This window comes from Clinocottus analis, unplaced genomic scaffold, assembly GCF_023055335.1.
Source record: "Clinocottus analis isolate CAN_PGR_092001 unplaced genomic scaffold, fCliAna1.0.p SCAF_17, whole genome shotgun sequence".
In the NCBI taxonomy this organism is placed as follows: Eukaryota; Metazoa; Chordata; class Actinopteri; order Perciformes; family Cottidae; genus Clinocottus; species Clinocottus analis.
The window spans coordinates 1,868,641-1,892,511 of record NW_027175898.1 but is presented as its reverse complement, the minus strand read 5'-3'; the positions used below and the strand labels follow the sequence as shown (position 1 = coordinate 1,892,511).

Here is a 23,871-nt window from a genome sequence, read left to right as displayed (position 1 = left end):
CACCGAGCTGACGGGCCCCTCTCCTCCCTCTTCGTTTGGGCTACGCAGGAGATATCAAAGAGATTAATGCTGGCACTGGCGATATTGTCAGAGAAGAAGAAGGGGAAAAAAAGGCTACAATTTCTGTTCTACATTAAATATTTAGCTTGAAGAACTGTGCTTTCCTTCTTGAAGTAAAAAAAAAGAAGAAAAAAACAAACCACTGGTCGCATCAAATCCGCTTCGGCAGCGCCTGGTTGATTTCTAATGGGAGCGCCAAGGCAACAGTTTCATTGCTTAGGCCAGACCTCCCTCCTTTACAAAAAATAAGTTCTGTTTGGTAACTGTATTTGTCATTCTGGCAGCGCCCCAGTCTCCCTCCTTGTTTGGTCCTTTTAACTTTCCATGTAACTTTGCTCATGTCTCCTCACGGCGAGGATAAATATTTCATGAAGAGCCGGAGGCCTTCCCTGGCACACGCTGCACCTCGCTTGTACCCAGGAAGCGGAAAACCCAAAACAGGAGAGGAAGTGGACGGCCCAGCAACAGACAGGAGCTTGTTTTCCAAACAGTTCACGCCACGTAGTTTTATAATTAAAAAACAAAACAAAAGAGACATCGGATCAAATCATTATCACTTACATTGAAGCAAGGGTCTTGAAAAATAGCAATACTCCCAGTCAATATGACAAGCCAATTATTACTAAACGTAAAGCACAGCGGCACCAACATGGGTGGGGTTCATCCTCTGGGGACTGTGAACAGGACCACAGTGGTGGAGTCTAAAGCCACATCCGTAGCATGACTAAAAACCATCTGCGTGTCAACGGGAGGAGTCGCAACTGCAACCAATTGTGACGTTCTTGGCGGAACCAACTCCCCAAACAACGGGCAGCTCCTAGCTCGACATGCGCCGCCACATCGGAGAACCCTCTCCGTTAGATCAGTCCTCTTCCTCGTCTCCGGTGCTCCGTCCTTCAGGTGTGGCCTGGATGTGACAGACAGCTGCCAGCGGTGGCCTGGTTTCACACCTTGGCCGCTGTCCCCCACCACCCTCCACCCCATCCCTGCTCCTCTGCAGACAGCAGCCTGGGAAACCACAGGCCACCAGGCTGGCGCCAGCCTGTAGGGCTTGGAGCAGGGCAGCCGGCCCAATCAATACCTCTGCATTTCCTGTCCATTTGCTCAGGTCTCTTCATTAATAATTACTGCTTGGCGGAGCTTCAATGCGCTCGCTGTTCTGGGCCAAGGGGAGAGACTGCGTGACCTTTCCCCGCCCCTGGGTCGACTTGAATCACATACACGGGGAAAGGGAACGCACATAATAAGGCAACATAGATGACATTACTCCTGGTTCACGCAACCCCCGCGTGGAGCGAATACCACGCCAAACTCCATTTGTGCTGTGCTTATCAGCAGCCGCACATACCTGGTGGAACATGACTTTGAGACATTTTTACAATCGGATTGGAGATGCTCTTTTTCCGTTTGGCAAACACCCACAGCATCCAGCGACATGGCTGCAGCACCGTCTGAGGTGTGCAGTAACGAGCGGGCGGGAGGGTCGAGGGGGGCTAGGGGATTCTAAATAATAAAAAAAAAAGCTCAAGTTTTGTTAGAACGAGACGCGCTGCTTGGCGCATCGTTTGCCGTTCACGGCACATTTTCCAGACGAATGACAGTTTACGCGAAGATCTTGAAATGCGTCCTGCCCGTAATGTGCCTCGGCTGATAAGCAAGGTGGTGATAAAACTGGCAGTTTTTTATTTATTTATTTAATTTCAAATGCTGCTTGGCGTGATGTTTTCTCCGCGGGGAAAGATTGGAGCGCAGCACAATGCATGACATGATGCTGAAGTAATGTGCTTTTATTCTTTTTAATGGTGACCATTTATGGGCAGAGCCATCGCGTTGCACACTGTCATCCAGCAGCACTTTCTCCAGACATGAGAAGTTGATTTGTCTCAACTGCTCAGCGGCTCTCGTCTTCTTGCCTCTGCAGACAAAGACACTCTGTGTGTGTGTGCGAGAGTGTGTGCAAGTGTGTGTGTGAGAGAGTGTGTGCAAGTGTGTGTGAGCGAGAGAGAGTGTGTGTGTGTGCGCGTGCGTGCGTGTCCAGGTCAAAATTTGTTGATGGCGGAGGCGATCTTCTCCAGGGCGGATCGAGCCTCGGAGGAGGGGAAAGCCTGGATGGCCTCCAGAGCCCTGTTGCCATGGTAACAGCATAAGTCCACCGCCGAGCTCACGCCTTTCTCCGACTTCACCGCTGCCAAAAGCTGCCGGAGGGGATGAAAACACACGTTAGCCTGTCACGTCTGAGTCGCTCCCGTTGTACCGCCAACCGCGGCGAACTGTCGAGAGCCGCGGCAAAGTTGGCGCACACTTAAAAGTAGCTGGATGGTACGGAAGCAAAGGAAAAATAAAGAAATAAAACACTCACATTGTGTAACACAATCATGTATGCTGCCCCTGGCACCACTGGAGGCAGCTTACTACATTTAACTACAAGGGGAGCATTTCAGACTCATCGCTGTGAGTTAGATTTGAAAATAAATAAATAATAAATGCCGGGCCATTTCTGACGGCGAGAAGGGAAATGTACGCAGCCTCTCCCGTCTTTTTTTAGTCTCCTAATTATGGCACCAGATCACAGGAGCGCTGCACAGACAGTTTTTGCTGCGATCCAGGTAATAAATTGAAGTGCAAAGCGGGGAAATTAAGATGTCTTGCTCACCCGGCGGTGTCAATAGTTTCCTTCCAGTTTGACTAAATCTGTGATTGATTTGAATCCCAATATGCTTCTTTAAAAACAAAAATAAGTTAAGTTTAAATGAAACATCTTTAAGACTACTCCATCATTTGGAGAAAGTCACTGTGTGTGTACGTGTACACTATAGGTGTGTACAGAAAGGCCTGGGACAGACACGCGCGCACACATACACGCACATGTACACACACACACACACACACACACACACACACACACACACACACACGGAAGTGGAAAACATCAAGTGGGATCCGCCCCGTTCAGCAGCTTAAGTATTCAGACTGAGTGAATTTGGGCGTCTCCCCGTGTCTTACTGCTGGTGTGTTGGGACATCTTTTTGCTGGGGGCGTAATAACTCATGAATTTCCGAGGTGGAAATCCCCGTAGGCGTTTCTACTTTAAAAAAAAAAAAGAAAAGTCCAACTCTGCATCACGCTGGCTGCTTATTCAATTTAGAATTGTCTTTCACCCACATTTCACACGTCTTATCCGTTAACCGGCTTTGTTCTGAATCAACTCGATGGTAACTCTTAGTATTCCTTAGTATTCTTCCATCTTGTGCGATTTGCTCTAATCAATATTGAAAATAACATGTATATATAGTTCCTTTACATTTTTTTTTGCAGTTAGAGTAATTGCTTTTTCTCACAGACATATTATTATGCGTCAGTGAATGGGTTGAAGATGCTGGAAGACAAATTTTCTTGTATTATAAGGGCAAAAAAATATTGATGTCTTTAAATAACATTCACTTTGACCCAATGTGGGCTCTCCTTTGATCCTTCAATTCATTTTATTTTTTAAAAGTGTATTTTTTGGGGTTATTAGACCAAGAGACGGCATGCAAAACAGCATAAAAAGGGAACTTCTGTGAAGATGAAGTGATTTATCAGAGTTAACAGGATGAAAGCACATACTAAATCAATGTAAATGCCAGAAAAGTTCACAAAGTTCCTCTAATGACGCGCTCTCATCTTTATGCTGAATCAAAGCAAAGTTTGACACCCATGGGCCCAAGGTCTTTCTTTTTCCTCTCCCCAAAAAAAGAAAAACAAAAAAGAAATCACATCCCTCCCCCTTCTGTCCTGCTCTCAGCTTTCCTCCTCGTGTCCCCTCGTCTCTCCTTCCCCTCAAACTTCTCCCCACGTCCCCTTTCTCGACAGGTCTGCTGAAGGAGATTCTCTCACAATGCCACTGTCTCAGAGCCGGAGTGTCTCCTCCGCAAATAGGCCTCGGTAACCAATCCTTCCTGCTCTGGTTTCAGACGGGACCAGATAACCCCCGCGACACCACCAGACCCCTCCTCTGGAGCTTCGGGCTCTTCTTGCACCCCTGTCGTCCCTCACGCATTGACTTTGGGACGGCTCGCGTCTCTGATATGGTTACAGAGAGAAGACGTCCCGTTTTCTCTCCGATGGCTCGGCCCGTTACCGCGCGGGGAGCAAACAGGTGACAGCGACGAGTCGGAAGAATGACAAATAAAAAATGGATGTGGCCGCATTCTGAATAGGGGGATACATAACCCAGTGGGCTTACCTTTGAGTAATCCAGCTGGTTTCTCAGTGATGTTGCCTTTAAAAGAAAAGAGAAAGAAAGGTGGCCTTAACGTTGTGATCAACAACCCTTTTTTACAAACAGATACAATTTGATGAAACTGAAGAACTTCAAACTTGTCAAGTCCAAAAATTGGCCCCTTGTTTTAAAACCTGTTGCTACAGTACGCCTGAAAAGCCCAATAAGTCATTCTCTTCCAAATGAAATGTTTCCATCAAACAAAGAATGGAGAAAAGTGCGAGTCGGATCCAAAAAATTATCCCGGGAATTAAATGGAACAGAGGTCCATTCGCTACAAACCCTCTAAGAGCGACATTTTCAAGGCCAAAGTGTCTTGAAAGTCCAGGTGGCTCGCAACGAGTAAACCAATTCACCATTCAACTATTCATTTGTGAATCTCACAGGTTATATCAGTAGAAAGAATGTCAGACAATTAGGAAGCGCAAGAGGAAGGAGGGGTTGCTCAAAGTAAGCGGGTGAACACAGATGTCTGAAATCATCACACAACATCCACCCAACAGTTCACCATCCTTCAGCCGGGCGTCTCCGTACCTGCTGCAGCTGCTGACGCCACCTCTCCTGGCCGACGATCTGACGGTGGAAAACCACCGGGGCGGCGCTCAGACTGAACGACGCTGTCTCTCCCGCGCTGCTCCTCATGAACGGCTGCAGGTCAGAGTTCAGCTGCAGGGGGGGACGAGAGAGACAGAACGCGTTGGCCAACGAGGCGATAATCATACTTTGTGACTCCCGGGCGCCAATTAAACCAGCCCGGCGGTGAGAGCGCCAACAGGCGAGCGCGAGCTCTCTGCCCGACGCCACTCTGCTAATGAGCGGCGAGCCTGATGAGGGCCGGTCGTCCTTCGAAGCACTCGCTGCGGGTCCGTCCCATGCTGAGATTACTTGTAGCTACTGGAGGCCCGCAGGCCGGCGGCTGCAAGGAGCCACAGCAGGAGAGAGCACGCTAACCACAGCACTGAGATTGATGAGCTGTCAGAACATCTCCACTATCTGCTGCACTTACATTACATTACATGTCATTTAGCTGACGCTTTTATCCAAAGCGTTTTACAATTAGTGCATTCAACCGTGAGAATAAACTCAGAACAACAAGAATCAAGAGAGTACAATTTCTTCAATAGTCAAGTCAAGCTGCAAAGTGCTATCAGTAAGAGCCACCTGAGTGCTGCTAAAGTGCTACTGCTACTGTCTTTATTCAAGGTGTAGTCGAAAAAGATGAGATTTGAGTTTGCAACGGAAGATATAGACACTTCCTGCTATGGGGAGCTCATTGCACCATCGAGGAGCCAGGACAGCAAACAGTCGTGACTTTGTTGAGTGTTTAGCTCGCAGTGACGGAGCTGCAAGCTGATTGGCTGAAGCCGAGCCGAGTGAACGAGCTGGGCTGCATGGTTTCACCATGTCCTGGATGTAGATCGGACCCGATCTGTTCGTAGCACGGTGCGCAAGTACCAATGTTTTGAGGCGGATGCGGGCGGCCACCGACCACTTACATTATATATATATATATAAATGTATGGTTGTCAGAAGAAAAAGACCGTTAAATGTTGATTACTGTCAGAAGAGTATCAAAAAAACGTTTCTCGCTACAAAAGATTACATTGCAACAAAGCTGGCCGGTTGTTTTCACCCCACTCCACACATCTTTTGTCTGAAAAGCCGCTACAATGTGAAGCGGTTACTTACTGTGACGACATACTTGTAGTGTGAATGTAACAATAAGCCGTGTTAGAAGAGGGAAATGTTTAGATGCTGCTGCCTCCTGGAAAACTGTGCGACAGGCAATGAATATTGTATGTACCAGTGGTTACCCATCACTCATTACAATAATGCGATTTATAAATAACTGGGTTTTTTGGGCCTATCAACAACGCTGCGACTACCTCGAAAAGTAGCCCGTCATTGATTTGTCCTCCTAAAGACAAGCTCCACTGCTTTTTGCCGCGCGGGACGATCCGAACAGACTTACCTTGTGGCCCAGCGATATGTGCTTGCCGTACTTGAAGGCCGATCTTTGTGAGCCCTTGTCGTGTTTGGCGAGCTCCATCGCAGCTTGACAGCTCTTGGCCAGCAGCGCCCCGTGCGACAGGAAGGCGTGCTCCTCCCACGCCGCCACGTCCACGCCGCCGGTGGGACCGCTCTCCTGCGGGGCGAACAGAGGCCGAGACGCCGCGAGTCATGAGCTTTTGCTGCTTTGACTGGGCAACTTCCAAAAAAAAGGTTCCCACAGAGCACATTCAACCCAGTGTTACACGCCAGTCCTTCGGTTATGTGTGTATGAAAGACTGCATGGTGGAGAAAAAGTGAATCTGTTCATTCATCTTCGAGCGTTTGAGAGGTCAGAATTGAAACGTGGTTTGAGGGACATGGTGACGGTTTACGTTCCGGGTTTTATCCAAAACGTTTTTATCCTGTTTGACATTTGTGTGAAATTGTCATAATTAGCGTAACATTTCCATGTTACGGCCCAAAATGTGTATCGTGAGGTTTCTAAATCATCCTTAAGTACAAGTGGACGATTGTGCCAAATCCAAAAAAAAGGTTGCTCAAGGCGTTATTGATAACTCAAGTCAATGAAACATTTGTTTGGGGACTATTTTCAGGGGCGGAATAATCCACATGTTGTTGAGAATGTCCCCAGATTATGAAACGCAGGATGCGATGTGTGCAACTGTGTGGCTCACCGATGTGTTTTTTAACGCCGGCAACAAAGGCTTTGGATACACAGACGATACTTAAAATAAATAAAAACTTTGCTGAGAAAAACAGAAATCTACATTACCAGTATGTATAAATGATATAAATGGATTTGCATTGCCTTCATTCTTCATCTCAAGTCATACATTTTGGATCATTGTATTGTTTTAAGTGACAATTTCTAATTCCAAGGGTGTCGTCCACAATGCGTCGTCTTCATAGAAACACTCACAACACACTTTACCTCAGCATTACTTGAACTCTCACTGTAGATTCCTTGAACCACATCACCGATGGCACTCGAGATCAGCTCAACAACCTGTCAGACAGAGTAAAAACATGACATTTGGGTTAAATTCAATCTGAATGCATTATCAGAACGACCGTGCACACCCTCACATCTGTGAGACAGAGCTAAACAATGAGGTCGATGGGCTCAACAGTCCACATGTCCATCAACGGCCCGTTGAAGTGTCCTTGGACTCAGGCACCGAACCGATAACCTTCTCCCTCGTTATGAATCACTGCGGCCAAACAGCCTCGACTAAACTCCTAAAAATGTAGCCGTGAATGAGGTCGATCAAGACCGACACGCTGCTCCGTTCAGCCGTGACGTTTGTAAATCGGAGAGAGAAAAAAACACAATTTCCCCTGATTGAGGCCATCAGCGCTCTCATCTGAACGGCTGGTTTGCCGAAGAAGTCGGAGGTGAGACGAGGGCTGGAAACCAGGTGGACCTGCCGGGGGAAGCAGGTCCAGGCTCTCCGTCATTCATTAGACTGTATTTAGAGAGTGCTGATGATGGAGACCTAAAGTGGAACTAAAAGGGCAGACGGAGAGACCCAATGAGTCCAGAGGGCAGAGGGGTTAATGAGGTTGAAGGAGTTGATCTGACTCCTTGATCACCTTTTCTTCTCCTCATTGCAGGTATGTTATATTAATCGGGTATCTATACATTGGTGGTTTTCTGCAGAAGAGGCACACACACAGAGAGGGATGGAAACAAAAAATGAAAAGTGAAAAATGAGAAAGAACCACTTTGATTTGTTTCAGTAAGAGTCAATACACTGCACAAGGAAAAACACGCTGATTTTGGGAAACTGACATGCGATAGTACAGAACTTCCTACCTTAAAAAAGATTAGATACAAATTTAGGGTCTGGACAATTGGTTTCAGACTGCAGTTGCTTCTTCCCTCTTACAGGGGGCATACATGACTACATTTCTATCTTATGGAAACACAGCGGGCCCCCTTTATCAACCACCGGAGGAGAAGCTGCCTCTTTTTTCAAAGGATCATTCAAAAGCTGGATCCAGTGACGGGGCAAAGCCGATCTCTCCGTCCTCCATTCACAGCCGCAGCGTGGATCGGGGTGCGGAGGCCGTGCGGTCCAGATGAATGAGGTTAAATTTAGAGCTCCTTCAGCTCATCCCAGACATCCTTGGTTCATCAGAAAAGTCTGGTGACGCTGGCTGGCTCGCTCCGTCAGCCGCGCGCGCGGTGCCCTTTGGGAAACCCAATCCACCGGGGGAAAATATTGAGGAAACCCGAGCTTTCGCCCAAAGACCTGGAAGGACAATGTGCCTACAGTATTACCAGATGTGGTGTCTCTGCCTGCCTTGGGAAGTGGGGGCCAGCGGGGGTCTTTTTTTGGAAAGTATCAGATAAGCTCTCCCCCTGCCTCCCCCTTACTCCATTCCCAAATCCAGCCAGATCGTGTTTTGCCGACAGGTCTGCGAGGGGAGGGAGAAACCGGAGCCTCACGGTGAGATTACTTTACAGTTTATACAAGTAGCGGCATAGGTTTCTTCTCAAGGCCACGACACATGATCTCCATCGCTCTCACTCACTTAAAAAAAAAAAGAAAAGAAGAAGAAAGAACAAAAAAAAAAGCTGGTTTATGAGAAAACTTGGAAAGCCGCGAGAGCTACTGACCCGCGGTCCTGTGCATGAAGACGATGTGGTACGATGACCACACACAAGCCGCGAGGAAAGACGGCCAGACGGCCAGACAATCTGTTCAGCGGACTCCAACTTAGCGCACTTTGGAGCTGATGGCGGTATAAATAGACGCATAGCTACCTATGTGTTGATTGTGTTTCCACGGAGGAGCTAAACCAGGATGGATGCAGTGTTGAAAAGAGCACTCGTGACATGGACTTTACTTTACTCATCACGAGGAAGACTAGTCAGCCTGCAGAGGATGATGAATACATGTCGTCTGCTGCCCTTTAAAAAAAAAAAAGTTTTAAAAGAAAAATAACCCTGATGATTTTTTATTTTCTTTTACAAATTGCAGGTGCGGGGTTTGAAATGGGTTGGAGCATTTAGGGGACAAGGGCAGATGATTTATAGCTGCATTATGGGAAATGTAGTGGTTTTTTTGGAGCTTGCCCTCCCCCACACTAAAAGACAAAGAGACAAAGTCAAAGTCTTTTTTGATTTTAACCAGTGTTATATTTTTAAATAAAATAAAAGTCTGTCACCTGTAACTCGTGACTTGACGGCTCCCATCAGAGTGTACTCTTTATTACCATGCGAGCGACTGCATGTCAAACCTCTTCTTGATTGATTGTGCCAGTGGGAGAGTTAGTCTCATCAATTCATGCAGACAGACACAAAATACGGATGATGCTGTGTGAATCTTTTCAAGATCCACAATTTCCAAGACTTCAAAGTTTCTGGAGGTAAATCACATCTACAGATAAATCGTGGTCAAAAGTCAACATGAACTGCCGAATAATCTTCACAACAGGTAAAAAAGAAAAATCCCACTGCTGCAACTTTAGCGCAGTATGATGTGATGGTCATATTATTACGGTCAGGTTATCGAATACCCCCACTTATAAAGCTTTCACAAAAACACAGCCAAATATGAGCATCAGGCACACTGAGGTTTGCCCTCCGATCATTTTGTTTTGCGAACCTTTTCAAACACGAGTAACTGTCGGCTATCGGATGTCCATCTCCTCATCACCCTTAAAAAAAAGAAGAGAACAAAAAACGTCCACTTTGGGGGACGTTTTCTGTGGCTGCTCTCCCTGTAAACAGCACTTTGGGGTTCGTTTGGCCCGATAGTTTCAGGCCTTTGTGGTGATTTCACACCACTTGAGCGTTGGACGGCATCGCTCTCGCCTCGACAGCGGGCCGCACCGCAAAAGGGGACGGGACGCTCCAAGAGTCCTATTCGACCGATTGCCGCCATGACCGCTTAAGGCGATTAAATCCTCATCAGCTAAAGTCATCAGAAGCTCTGCCATCGCTTTGTTCCCAGCATCGTTGTTTCTTCTCCATCTTTCCAGGGAATCAACAGTATCAACTCTATTACTGTAATTTGCTGCACAGCCACAGATTGACAATTATCGCTCATAGGACTGTTAGGACAAAATCCTAATGAAAGCTGATTAGCGCTGCAAAGGAAATGCCACACCTTTAAAATGATCTTTCATTTATAAAAAAGGATGTTGCTCCTGCTATCCCCCCCCGCCACACACACACACACACATGGATGCCGCTTACATCATATTGTGGGAGGGCGTCTCTTTGCTGCCAGAGGAGACATGAACCCAGCCCGTTGCCTGCTGAATAAGAGGCTGCAGGGAAGGCGATAAGGGCTGGGTGGGGCTCACGGCACAAGTGGGAGAGACGGTTATTTTGATCCGCTCGGGCAAACCGCATTCTGACAGAGCAGCGCGGTGACAGCATCTGTCAGCGAGGGGTTACCAGGCCACGGAGCAGATATGATCTGTGGTGCACTTACGAGACCACCGCCACACGCCGCGTCCAGCGCTGAAAACTCAATAAGCAGGATTCCCGCGGTGTGCACGTCTACGGTGTCTCCTCAACCACGGCGTCTACGCTACGTACGCTGCTGGGAGGGGCAAGGCGTCTGCGAGCGCCGCTGTGTTTTACATTTACAGTGGGAAACACACTAAGAATGGGTGTGAGGATGAGCTTCAGCACCACGGCTCAAGCTTTGCCCTCACCGATCGGTGATCGCTGACGCGTCAGTGGACACGGAAATCGCAGTTGCTCGTTTTTCTTCCTTCTTCCGTGAGCAAACAAAAGTTCAGTTTAGATTTTGGGTTTCGCGCCTCGTGCGATCAGCCCGATGCGTCTCGTCCAGGAGTGACACCCGTGATTGACAGCTGCTCTGAGTCCATCACGTCGACGCGGTCCGTGTGATCCAGTCCCGTAAAGGGACACGGCCGCACCGCGACCGTCGAACAGATGCGTAAAACATTTGCAGAGCCGAGAGTGCTTCGCTCGTAACGATTGCTGCAAACTGTTGATTGCATGAAATGTGAATCATGCTGCCCGCGGTACAGACAAACCTGATACCCAAGTCTAAAAAAACATTGCGCCATTAGTGGTCATATGTGGATTCAGGAGTTAATATTAATTTAATCCTTATAAACGTGTATAGCTGTGTCAAGGTCATCTGCACTGCATTTAAGGGCAACTGTGTTGTTCAATCTCACCCTCGTTAATCGCCAAGTAGAAGAAACAGCAGGACAGCACCAGACTTATTTGAGCTGCAGACTGAGTTGGTTGTGTGGTAATTCAGAGGTCTTCTAACAGGCTAATCTCGCTGATCATCTCGCAGCCGCCGCAGGTTTATCTCGCGGCTGCCAGGGTTTGGGAATCACCGGGTTACGCTGTTTGGGTGAAAAAGATCTTCGACACCGACGCATGCTCGGCACCAGAGACTCAGACAAAATGAAAACACGGGAGGTACTGCAGATTGGTTGCAGAGGACGTTTGCACCACGGGTGAAAAAACCTCTCAAAAGGAGAATATTCCACAAATTCCACTGTGGGATATAATCATTGCAGCCGTGAGATGAGTTTGGACGTGGCAGAGAACAGACGGAGGGAGCAACACTGATACGTGAAGCTGTAAGAGCAGCCGGGAGCTTGTCTTGAGACGACGACGTTCATCACTGATGTCTGATGTCAGGTCAGATATCTCACAGGGCAGACTGGGTACCTTGGTGTTATTCAGTTGGGCAAGTCCGGTACAAGCGTTTGCCAGCAGGAAGTCGCCGCTCAGGACCGCCATCTTGTTCCCAAACTCCATGTCCTTCAGCGGTCCGTCTGTGTCCGTCCACCCCTTCAGATCGACTATCCCACGATGCACCAGGAACGCCGTGTGGATCAACTCAGTGATCTCTGCCAAGTTGCGCTGGCTACGAAACAGAAAGGAAGACAACAAAAAAAAAAGAATTACATTTAAAAATCACTGTTTTTTTCCTTCTCTCAACAGCTTTTAAGAGAGGTGTTCCTGAGGCTTGACGGTTAGAGAGCTTTTTGACAGAAACCTTTTCATTGTTTTTACACCAGTGAAATATGCAGGTTGAAAAACTCCTTCGCAGCATCACGTACAGGTGTACTGACCACAAAAGAAATCAATCGGGACAAAGGATTTGTGAGTTTAATTGCATCCCTTTAGCAAAAAGGGGGGGAGGATATCTATTTAGTCAATAAAATGCAATATTCACATTGTGGAGTCTCGTTAAGTTTTTTTATTTGACTTAAATATGCAAAACAGCTCCGCGGGGATCACCACAGTTCATTCAACTGCTATCTGATACATGAACTGAGTAGACAACTTAAAAGAATAAATTACTCTGCATCATAAAAAAAAGAAGAGGAGATTTATACAACTACAGTTTGCTTTAAAAACCTTTCAAGTCAAAATCAGAGCACTCGAGGGCATAAACCAGCACATATGTCAGACGTCTTGCTGCACAGCGTGTCGGGGGGAGGTTGTGTTAAAAAAAAAAAAAAAAAGAAGAAGAAATTAAAACTCATCATTAGCAAATAACAGCCATTCTTGATTATGAGAGAAAAGACATAAAAGTAGTCTTTGAATAGAGTCTTTTCAGAGCAGCCTTAGGGAGGATATAATCAAATGTTGATTCAGCCATTGGTGGGGGATAATTAGGCCGCTCTCCATATGGAAGGAGCTCGCCACGCTGCGACAGGAGGGATCCATCCAGACAGGGTTGGGTGCGCTGATAGCCACTTACGACCTTCTTTCAGCCGCTGTGAGAACCTGATGAGCCAGTCGTCTGCCTCGCGCTCCAACCCCTTCCTATACACACACACACACACACACACACACACACACACACACACACACACACACACACACACACACACACACACACTCACACGCGCACGTCTTGTAGCCAGGTAATTGCTGTGTTCGACGTCGGCGTGGAAAAGATGTGATTAAAATTCAATAATGTCATCTATTTCGCCTCTCAATCACATCCATTGTCTGGTTGGTTTCTCCGCTCGCTGACGCAGAGCAACAACACGGTCGCCCCGAATGAGAGTTAATAAAGTTCAGGGTTTGAAATAAGAGGAAATTAATGGATTGGCGGCTGCGTGTTCTGGAGGCGCCTTCAGAGGGAGGGCGACGCTCGGCAGGTTGTTAAGAGGGGAACTCGTTACTCGCCACAGCGAGAAGAGGACGATGAAGGGCGGCGGATGAGTTCGGGGTCACAGAACTAACGTGTTTAAATGGCCGAGGTCAGACTTGTGACCGTTTACTTGGTTGTTTAACTTGAATCTATAATGAACCTGTCATCGGCTCATGCTTACGGCTCCACGTTAACGCTCCATTGTGACGATCCATCGAGGTGGAAAACACGATTACTGCAGGTCTGAAAAGTCAAACTGGAGCTTCATCTTAACTGACTAAACCGTTACGGAGCACTTGTTGTACATCACCTTATAAAGCAAACAGGAAGTGATGCCGGCTGTGGTCAATATTCTACAATAAAATAGAGACCTTGTTGTATTACAAACGTGAAGAGCTCTCCTGTGAGTTAGCGTAGCACGCCAATAAGATTGTAGGACTGGATCCAAAATCATTATCTTTTTTTTATTTCACGCATTCATATTCCTTGTTACAACTTGGGGCCTACATTTCCCACAATGCAACGCGTGAAGTTTGGCTTGAGCTTTGTGTGCGCCCCTGAGCGGGCTACAGAGGTCTGGCACACGCACATCTTTCTAAACTCGACAACACCACAAACTCCATGACCGAACCGATGCTGACTCAAGTGACATCAATCGAGGCGATTCATCAGACTTCATACAGCTTCCTTTTTACCTGTGCAATAGCGTAGTTCCTCTTAATTTGTGATTAAAAAGTCTTCTCTTTTGAATGAATGCCCCCTACAACTTGTATTTATCCTTTTGGGGCCAATATTATCCGCTGCTAAACCTATGTACAATATTGAGGTACAGGACATTTTATGGAAAAAGCCACTGAGAAAGATTTATGGTTAGAAGAAGAACCAGATGGGGACGCCTAGTTTTGGCAAATGTAGCAAATGCTAAATCGGGTGAGTCATCACAATGATGCAAAAATATTCAAAATAAAGCAGGCCAAATCATTAGTTTGCAACATTAAAAAAAACAACCTAATGCACCCAAAGATATAAAAAGAGATAGCTGCGGTGGCAAAAATGGTACAATCTGACCACAGGGGACAGTCTGATATAGTCCTGCGGCACACATATTGTCACATCTCCAAACTCGAGAGATCACAAATCTATCGGTTTGGCTTCAATGGACAGTTTAAGTGTCCCACGACAACGTTCAAGGCATGAACTAAGAAAAAGGAGGAAGCACACATCCATTGGAACAAGTTGGAATTTTCTATCTTAAAGTATCGGCCACCAAAACCCCAAATCAGTTGCATGCGCATCCCAAAGCTGTGCCTCCAACCGAGCAGTCCTGATCGGTAACACTGGAGCTTGGGGAGGGAAGGAAAAAAAAAAAAGGGGGACAAGGGGGCCGGTGTATAAATAGCTTTGGTACCCAGTTGCATAGCAACCGATGCCATGTTGCCGAGGTGTAACGCCCCTCGCCACGCCCCTTGTCCTGACTGCTCTGTTCCATTTTCCTCCCTCCGCAGTCTGCCTTCGCCATCAAACGCAGGCTCGCGGATGTGAGTGCGTCCCTGTGTGTGATTTAAAGAGGCGGCCTGTCCGTCAGACCGGCAGCGTGATGTGTGCTCGCTGCCTCGGCTTTCATTTGTCACAAGAAATTAAGAGGTGTGGCGGGTACGAGTTGCACTATCTGTGAGTGTGTGTGTGTGTTATCCATCTATCTATCTATCAATATATCTATCCGGCTATACATCTATCTATAGGTCCATCTATCCATCCTTCCATCCATCTATCCATCATGGTGGTGCTTTTGTGAACCATCAGTGTCAAGCAGCAGAGTGGGAAATGTTTTACAAATGCTGCCTGTCAGGAGGGAGGAGACCATCCCCCGGAGGTTTCAATCACCCCCCACCTCCCCCCCGCTGTCCCCCTCCCAAACCCGCCCAGCCCAACACCCTCCATCCTTCCATCTCTTCCATCAGAGGTGCTAATGAGCCTAGGGAGGGGTGGGGGGATTGCTAAGGGGAGAGAAAGAGAGAGCAAGATAGTGCAAATGAGGTGATCAAGTCATGCTGTGTGTGTGTGTGTGTGTGTGTGTGTGTGTGTGTTTGGATTTGCTCTATCCACCGCACATGAGTGAGGGAATGCTGCATGTTGAGTGATCCAGAGTCACAGTGATGTGAATGTCCGGTTGTGACGCGAGGCGAGTTGGTAATATCTCCTCCCGCAGAGAGACGCAACCAGGCGTCGCGGTCTCGCCGTCGTTGGCCACGAATGAAAGGGACGGGACTTCAAGCGCTTCTGCGGCGCCCGGGGTTACTCCAATTAGTGCTAATATTAGGCTGTTCCTGCACGGACGTGGTGCCGCAACACACACAGACACACACGTGTGCCTTGTGTCAGCTCGCAGTAAGAAAGGGGCCTTTCAGGCACCCGGCGCACAGCCACGCCAAACACAGCAGTCACTTCTGGAAAGCGCTTGGCACACATCCTCCTGTCTGAGCTGCGTGCAGGGAGCCGATGTGTGTGAGAAAGCCAAGAGGACCTAACAGCAGCTTATTAATACTACAGTTAACACATACTTTACGTTTGAATGGGTATGAATACATCAATGTATGTTGTGGTTGCAGGCATGTCAGTCATGTTTATACACACTCACTGTTAGGAACCAAGAAGTCAAAAAACAATATTACTTTTTTGAAGTGGCGTTGAAGTACATGTAATAATTAGCCAGAGGGTGGTGTGGGAAATTATATTTTTTAAAAAAACAATCAAAGCCAATGCGTTGCAAATAATTGCAAATGTTTTGCCGCCAACAGACGTTACACGCAAACAGTCACCGATAGGAATGTCATTGGTTTTGCAAAGGTTCAAAATAAAAGAAAGGCTCAAAGTGGAATTTTGACCTGATGATGGTATGAGATGGAAAGACAGGGGATCACCAAAGTTAACAATTGATCACAATTGTGAAAATTGATCCGTCCAAAAAATGAGATTTTTAAATCTGAATCAAAATGGTTGTACATTTGGAAATGTTTTTTCAATCAGCGACAATTTAAATACAACTAATATTTATTTAAAACATCCCATCTTGTAATATTGGTTATATCACCCGCAAATTCCATCATATTCGCCAGATGATGTAGCGTTTCATTTACAGGAATAGATACGGACGATAACCACAGACGACAAGATAGAATTACCTCACACCAGGATTTCTTCCCCCACTATTTATCCTTCTGCAGCCATGTAACGGGGGCGAAAGCGGCATCGCCTTTCTCGCTCTGCTTGCCATGCACATTTATGACTCTACGATGCAATGGAACACATGTTTCCTGCCCGCTGTTTTCTCCCAGGCAACGCATACAATGAGAATTGTCCGCTCGTGTGCGGCGAGTGATACAAACCAATTGCTGCGCGCTGGAATTACCGGCGTGACAATCTTTTAACAGAGTTGCCCGGTGGGGAACTAGCTGTGGTGCGGTGCGGCCAGACTTCCTGAGCCGTGAGGAAAGGTTGGTCGACACCATTTAGCGTTTGAGAAAATTCCCAAGGGCGTATTATTGTTATCCAATGTTTTCTGCAGGAGTGCACAGAACCCGCGGTCCCCAACTCGTCGCCTCGCGACTCAAACTAATGTAATGCAAACCGTTTGCCTGGCGCCAGTAACGGCAGGCCGCGTACCTCGGGTAGATGCCGCTGACCATGTCCTGGGACAGGATGCCAGAGGCCGCGTGGCTCGGCCCCGCCGCCTTCGACAGCAGCAGTACGATCAGTCCCCTCGTCTGGAGGTTGTGCCTGCTGTCGTACACGTAGCCCCTGCAAAGAGACAGCATCAGTAGTTTGAAGAACAAACAGGCAAAACATCAAAACACTGGTCACCTAACTCGACTGTACACTTGAAGTAATGAGGATCCACGGTCCCTTAGATCTGGAGGAAAAAGCGTTTCCTCGTAGTCCTTGACAGTGACTCAGACCTGTAGCATTTGTGTTTCCAACGTCTTTCCCCGACACCCTGCTGCCATCTGTTGTGAAGAGCCCGGTTCCAGTTCCACCTGCTCACACTGCCCCGTTTTAATGAGCAAGGTTTTAGGAGCCGGTAACAGCTTGAACACATTTGGCGTGCGAACGAAAAAAAGTTTACAAGTGACGGCACCAAAAAACGAGTTAAAAGATGGCGAAATGCTACGAGGGGCGATAATTCTCTGTGGGTTTGCCTCTATGAACGATTCCTTTGAGCCATTGGTAATAGAAGAACATTGATCTTAATATGTACGCAGGTGAACATGAGGACATTTGAAAAACAACAAAAAAAATATTTGCCACTTGACACAGCGATGACACAATGCAAATTGTGCTAAATGATAAACTACATGTATTGTGAATAGTAGATGACAAATACAGGAATATAATTGATCAGTCTCTTGCTGTAGGATTGTGTATGTCTCTTGGGTTTGAAGGGGAGGTGTGTGTGTGTGGGGGGGGGGCATGGACAAAAATGCTCCCCATGAAGACGCACACAGAGCCCGGTGGTGGCTGCCTGCGTGGTGGGCAGATTAAATATCTTTTTAGTCTCTCTGGGGAGCGGTTAGACAGAGCACCTCTAATCCCGTCCCTATGGGAGCCCCTTGTGCCATGAATCACGCTCTCGTTAGGGGCTCCGAGGCAGACAGGCGGCCACGCCCCCTCCGCTCGATGCCCAGACACCGGCCCTCACCGCCACCTCCACAAGCCCCCGTTCATCACACACACACACACACTCTGACCCACCCCTGCACCACATGGGGGAGGTGGAGGAACCCGACGCAGAGAGTGGATGCAAGAGATAAAGCATGACGAGAGGGAGGGGACCGGAGAGAGATGGAGGGAAGAGAGGCCAGACAGAAATGAGAATGCCAAAGAATATGACGGGAAAACACACACACACACACACACACACACTGGTGATTCAGTGTTCTGGTGCTGAAAAGGAGGGGAAAAATACCCTGAAGCTTTGTTCCTTCTAAATAAATAAATTAAAAAAGCACCTCATGTTGCTCCCCTCCAAAAAAAATGACGATACATCTGACATTATTTCATTATTAGTACAGTCTTTCATCACAGATTTATTTATGGTCACTCTAAATTTCTGCACAATGGGGAAAAACAGCACACTGATGAATACAGAAGCATCGCCCGCTGAACCGAAAAAGAAGGCAAGAGAGCAAAAAAAACTGTATAAAAAAGATGATGAAGCTGCTCTCCTCCTGGGGAGTCCGGCTAAAGCCAGTGGCCTGGCGGTGGCAGATAATTAATATTTATGTCACTATCCACACCAGCACACATCAATCAATCACAACCGCCCTCCCGCAAAAGGGGTGGGGCAAGAATGATGTGAGAGAACGAGAGAGCTGGGGGGGGGGGGGAAGAGAGAGAGAGGGAGAGAGAGAAATGGGCTGCTGTCATTTTAAAAAGGGTTGTGAACGGGTCACCACGCCTTCCGCTCTGCAACTGCAGCGCAGGAATTTCAGGAACTTTAGACGCTGTGTGCAGGGGCCGGAAGGAATGCTTGCGAATGTATGACCGCACAGGTGTGTGTGTGTGTGTGTGTGTCTGTGTGTGTGTGTACTGATCCTCGGTCAGCATTTTTTTTTCATTGAAAGAATGAACGTGGCCAATACTCTTGGAGGACAGAATTCATGCAATGCGTTCGCCTCCACGGTGCATTGCAGATACTTTTATATAAAAGGTCCAGAAAAATTGCCCAACGGTTTATTCCCACAATTCCAAAATGGCTGGATTGCAGCAGGTGTGTGTGTGTGTGTGTGTGTGTGTGTGTGTGTGTGTGTGTGTGTGTGTGTGTGGTGGGAGGTCTTCTACTATGGTGAGGGAATGTGTCTTTTTTGGCTCGCAAACACTTAGCGAAGAAAAAAGGTCCCGATGAAACGCACACTTAGTTTTAAAAGGCTCTGAAAATCCGTTTACTCATCGGCTTCTTACTCTACGCAAAAGGATCAAAGGTGTCGTTTTATTTAAACAATGTTGGTCATTTCACTTCAGAGAGTTGTGCTTTTTTCTCTCCATGCTATTCTCACTTGTTTACTTGCTAGTCGTAGTCCTCGACATGGTTTGGCATCAATAAATACATTTTTAAAAAAGCCATTCTTTTGTCATAGACCGAAGACAAACTTTGATTTCTCATTCACGTCCACAATGAAAAACTCTAGTTAGGCTCCACTTAGAACTAATCCTCAATGGGCGGCGTTTCAAACGAGGTCCTGGCGCTTAAACTCGGGGTGAGACTCAAGTCGAACTCTCAAGGACTGTCCTTAAAGCAAGTTAAGTTTCTTCTCCCGGGCCGCGGTCCCCGTGTCGCTGTAACTCCAGACTTTGGGGCAAAGTTAGCTGAGCTGCAGTTTTTTGAGAATGAAAGGGAAAGGGAACACCGAAACCCGACCCCACGAGGGTCTGCCTGTCTGCTATTGTGGATATTTTTATCCGCCGCGCGTCTATGGCGGAGACACAGTGGGAAATACGAACCAGCCGAACCCAAGCTGACAGTGAGGAGTCAGACTGTCAAGAGGGCTGCTATCACCACCACCACCTCCCGCCACCACCACCCGCCACCCCTCCTCTGCTACAACACCCAAATGGATTGTCATATCAGATTTAGGTGTATAGGTTATTACACCCTTGGGCTCCTGTTTCCAACACACCAGTCTGGATTGAGTTTGAGGACTCGCTCGTCTCCTTCTCTTCCCTTGGTGTTCCGAGTGCCTGATTTCTTTGATAACATTTTTTATTATTATTTTTTTTTTAACATAAGAAACCTGCAGGCAACTCCTATGGGATGATATTTGAAAGATGTTAACCTGTTCCAGCTCCTCCTGCGGCTTTTCAGTTGCATCAGAAAGCAGCTGGGATACAGCTACATACTGGATATGAAAACAAAACAGATGGTGTGGCCATCGGTCTATTAGGAATGTCGAATAAAGTTGATTTACACCCAAAATAGAAGTCTGTGACACAGTGAACAGTCTTATTTTTCCCTCTGAATGTTAGTCCTTATAACAACATTCACAAAACCAAAAAGGATGTATCGAACAAACTGGGAACGGTGGTACAAGGATTTAAAAGGTTTGTGTGTCTTTGGTCAAAGCTTCTTTGAATGTTTCTCTGAAAGTAAAGCATTTGTGATTATGACGAACCAATTTATGATTCCGCTTTCGCTCCCGTCCTTTGAAAAATGTCCACAGAGACAAAAGTCCATCCAAAAAATGCTCTTGAAAGTTCCCCGAGTGTTCTCTGCACCATGCAGGCTGTTGGCCACAACTCCCCTCGTCAGTAAGTATTCACTTTGAGTGAGTTACTTTGTTTCTGTCGAAGCTGTTCATTGCTACTGAATTACTGTACCTAATTACACGTACTGTACTTGAGTGTTCTGTGATACTTTCTACTTCTACTTTACTACATTGCAAAGGGAAATATTGGATTGGATTTTTTTACATAAAATATATTTGTCAGCTGAATTAACTCGGTATATATTATTCTGAATAATATATAATTTTTCAGACTAAAATGATACATTCAAAATAATACAGTTAAACAATGTTTTACATAAAAAGGAAAAAAGAAAAAAAAGATTAAGAACATTATAAATATGAAAAAGATAAAACTCACTCCCTCTCCACCAGCCACAACACTAAGAATGGTTCTCATGCATTGATCAGTGCAAGACTCTAATAACGCCATTTATATATATATATATATATATATATATATATATATATATATATATATACATACACACTATTTTTAGTTTTGATACATTGGGTCCATCGTACTGTTAATACTTCTGTGCTTGAATAACTGTTAGTAGTATTTTGAATACACAATTTACACTTGTAACAAGAAAACTTGTTCGGTGTTGTAATGCTACTTTTGGTTCTTCAGTAAAAACAACAGGGGGCTGTTGGCAGGAAGTTATGAAACGCTGTGCAAACACAGTGAGGAGAAGATAAAAACTATGAGCTAGTGAGCATTATAGTGTTGATGCTATTGTATAATATAAATATGAACATCTGAAGCTAGAAAGTGATGCACTCATTGAAGGTTAATTTGTCCCCGTATACAATGACGTTAGTGAGAATTCTCACCAGACTGACTTACTGCTTTTGGATCATTGTCTCCAAACATATTAAAGTTATTTTTATACCTTTTGGTGTCACTCTCCTGAATGAATGGATGGATGGTAAGAAGGGGGAAAAACAAACATTTTGTTATTTCTTTAAACTCACTAAAACCTAAACTCCAATATATTCCAGGTGCTGTCTGAAAGAACTTTGACGAATAGGAGCTGGGCAGATATTCGAATGAGAACTTTTTTGTATTAAAAAAAAGATTATATCATAATGAAATCATATATTGAGATATCGTGACGCACAATCACCTCGTCTACAATTGTCAACAAGCACAAGCCAAATGACATTTCTCACAAAATGTTTATTTTGCCCTATAGAGTTCTTAATTACACGAGTAAACACTCAGTGCGTCTTGTCAGCACAAGCAAATGTGGTTATTTCACATAGGCTATATATCTCTTGAACCACCAGAAAGCATGACGTATCGTGGTATCCATTCTTACAGAGATATAAAATCAAATTACCTAGTTTGTGACAGAACACTTCGGCCAAAATTACTCAGCCCTAGTTAGGAAACCATGTCGGTTGTAAAGTTTTGTCATTTAATACGAGTCGTTTACAACAGCAGCATGTGAGCGATACACGTGAGTAAAACATGTCAGGATACGAGACCCGTCCTGCCTGGTCTAATAAAGACCAATGCGTTTTCAGAGTTTATTTTTCTTGTGGCGACACCCAAGTCCTTTTAATCACCTTTTTTTTTTAGTAATACACACAACATAGCGTTTGAAAGCTACACCAATCTCTGTCTGGCAGCTAAATATTGATTTATTGATTCTAAACAATTGCTGTTTACCCACATGCCTAAAGAATTATGAAGGGAATAGATACCATGGATCTGTAGGTGGGGTCAAGTGTGTTTGTCTGTGTGGGCCACAACATGAAATATCAACCCACAATGAGAGGAGCTCATCAAACAGTGGGTACACACTGGTTTGGGTGAAACATTTTTCATAATAAAAAGAAAAACAATGATTAATTGAGCGCAAAGAATGATGGAAAACATCACTCATGACCTGTGACCTCATGTCACATGTTTCTCTTGGTTATCCTTATCTTGTTGAGTGGCACTGCGACTAATGCTCACTGACTGAGTAGAGACTGTGTTTTAATTCAGACTGTCGGTTGGTGGATTAAATTAATGGCGAAATTGAGAGATTAAAGAAGTCTCGTGTGGCGTCATCGCCTATCTTGCGTTACCTTGCAGTGTTGAGCAACGGGTGCTGAGTCCCGACCAGCTTCCTCACGTGCATGGCCACATTACTGAGCTCGTCGCTGAGCAGGCAGCGCAGGCTCATGAAGGAGGTCGGATATCCGACGAGCTTCTCGGCGTCGGACACCACTTTGCTCCAGTCTGAAGGTCCGGAGCTGGAAAGCAGACTCCGCGTCCTCAGCTCTCCGCGGGACAACGCCGCGCGGGACAGTCGCGACCATGTCGCAGGAAACATGCTCTCTTTTTCTCGCTTGACTGTAATGTTTTTTTGTTGTTGTTGTAGTTTGTCGACAAGTTGTTCACGGTGCCATTTGGGTTCCCGCCACCATTTTCAGACTGTATCCACAGACTCAAACCGCTAACGCCGTGACGCCCTCAAACAGGACCGCGTTTGTGTCGTTTATTAAAAGATATATTATTCCATCATGACACAACTAACGTGCAGTCACCGTGGGGTCAACTAGACATTTCACAACACACGACCTGTCGCTCACTGCGCGCCGCCATCTTTTATTACGTAATACGTTACGTCGTTGCCGTAAACGTGATGACGGCTCCAGTCAAATTTTGACAGGACACGCCCCCATTATATCAAGTCGGAGAGCACTTCTGGCTGGATGCCGTTAGAAAATGAGGCACTTTTACGCTGCTCTGTCTTTTGTCAAAGTCCCACAGTGATAGTATGTGACATGATACAGTTATGTATTCCTTTTGTTTTCAGTGCTTTATTCGGCGGGTATAAGATTAACAAAATGTCACTCGTTCAAACATAGAAACGTTCAGAGTTGACACCTGTCGACCCTGTCCACCGCTGGGAACCATTGCGCAACGTGATTGTGGAAATACACAGCAAGCCAACAATTAATATTTATTTAGCAGTCTCGACGGTTGTGAAGATGTCACAACATTCACTCACCACCACCACCACCAACAACAACAACAACAACAACAACAACTGTGTGCCACGTTATTTTCAAAGTAAACCAGTAAACAAGAGTTTACTTTTTAATTATTATTTTTTTGTCTCTATTTGTCTATGAATCTGTT

At 46.1% G+C, this 23,871-nt stretch overlaps 1 protein-coding gene across 1 annotated transcript; it reads right to left on the bottom strand.

Annotated features, from left to right (window-relative positions):
- Positions 1 to 1,837: 1,837 nt before the first annotated feature.
- Positions 1,838 to 23,323, bottom strand: pdss2 (prenyl (decaprenyl) diphosphate synthase, subunit 2). Its single transcript, XM_068580604.1, has 8 exons — positions 22,812 to 23,323; positions 17,116 to 17,250; positions 12,012 to 12,210; positions 7,266 to 7,340; positions 6,294 to 6,467; positions 4,856 to 4,987; positions 4,286 to 4,321; positions 1,838 to 2,255 (listed from the first exon to the last, which is right to left on the bottom strand). The coding sequence occupies exons 1-8, from the start codon at positions 23,057 to 23,059 to the stop codon at positions 2,100 to 2,102; spliced, it is 1,155 nt and encodes a 384-aa protein (XP_068436705.1). The 5' UTR covers positions 23,060 to 23,323; the 3' UTR covers positions 1,838 to 2,099.
- Positions 23,324 to 23,871: the final 548 nt, after the last annotated feature.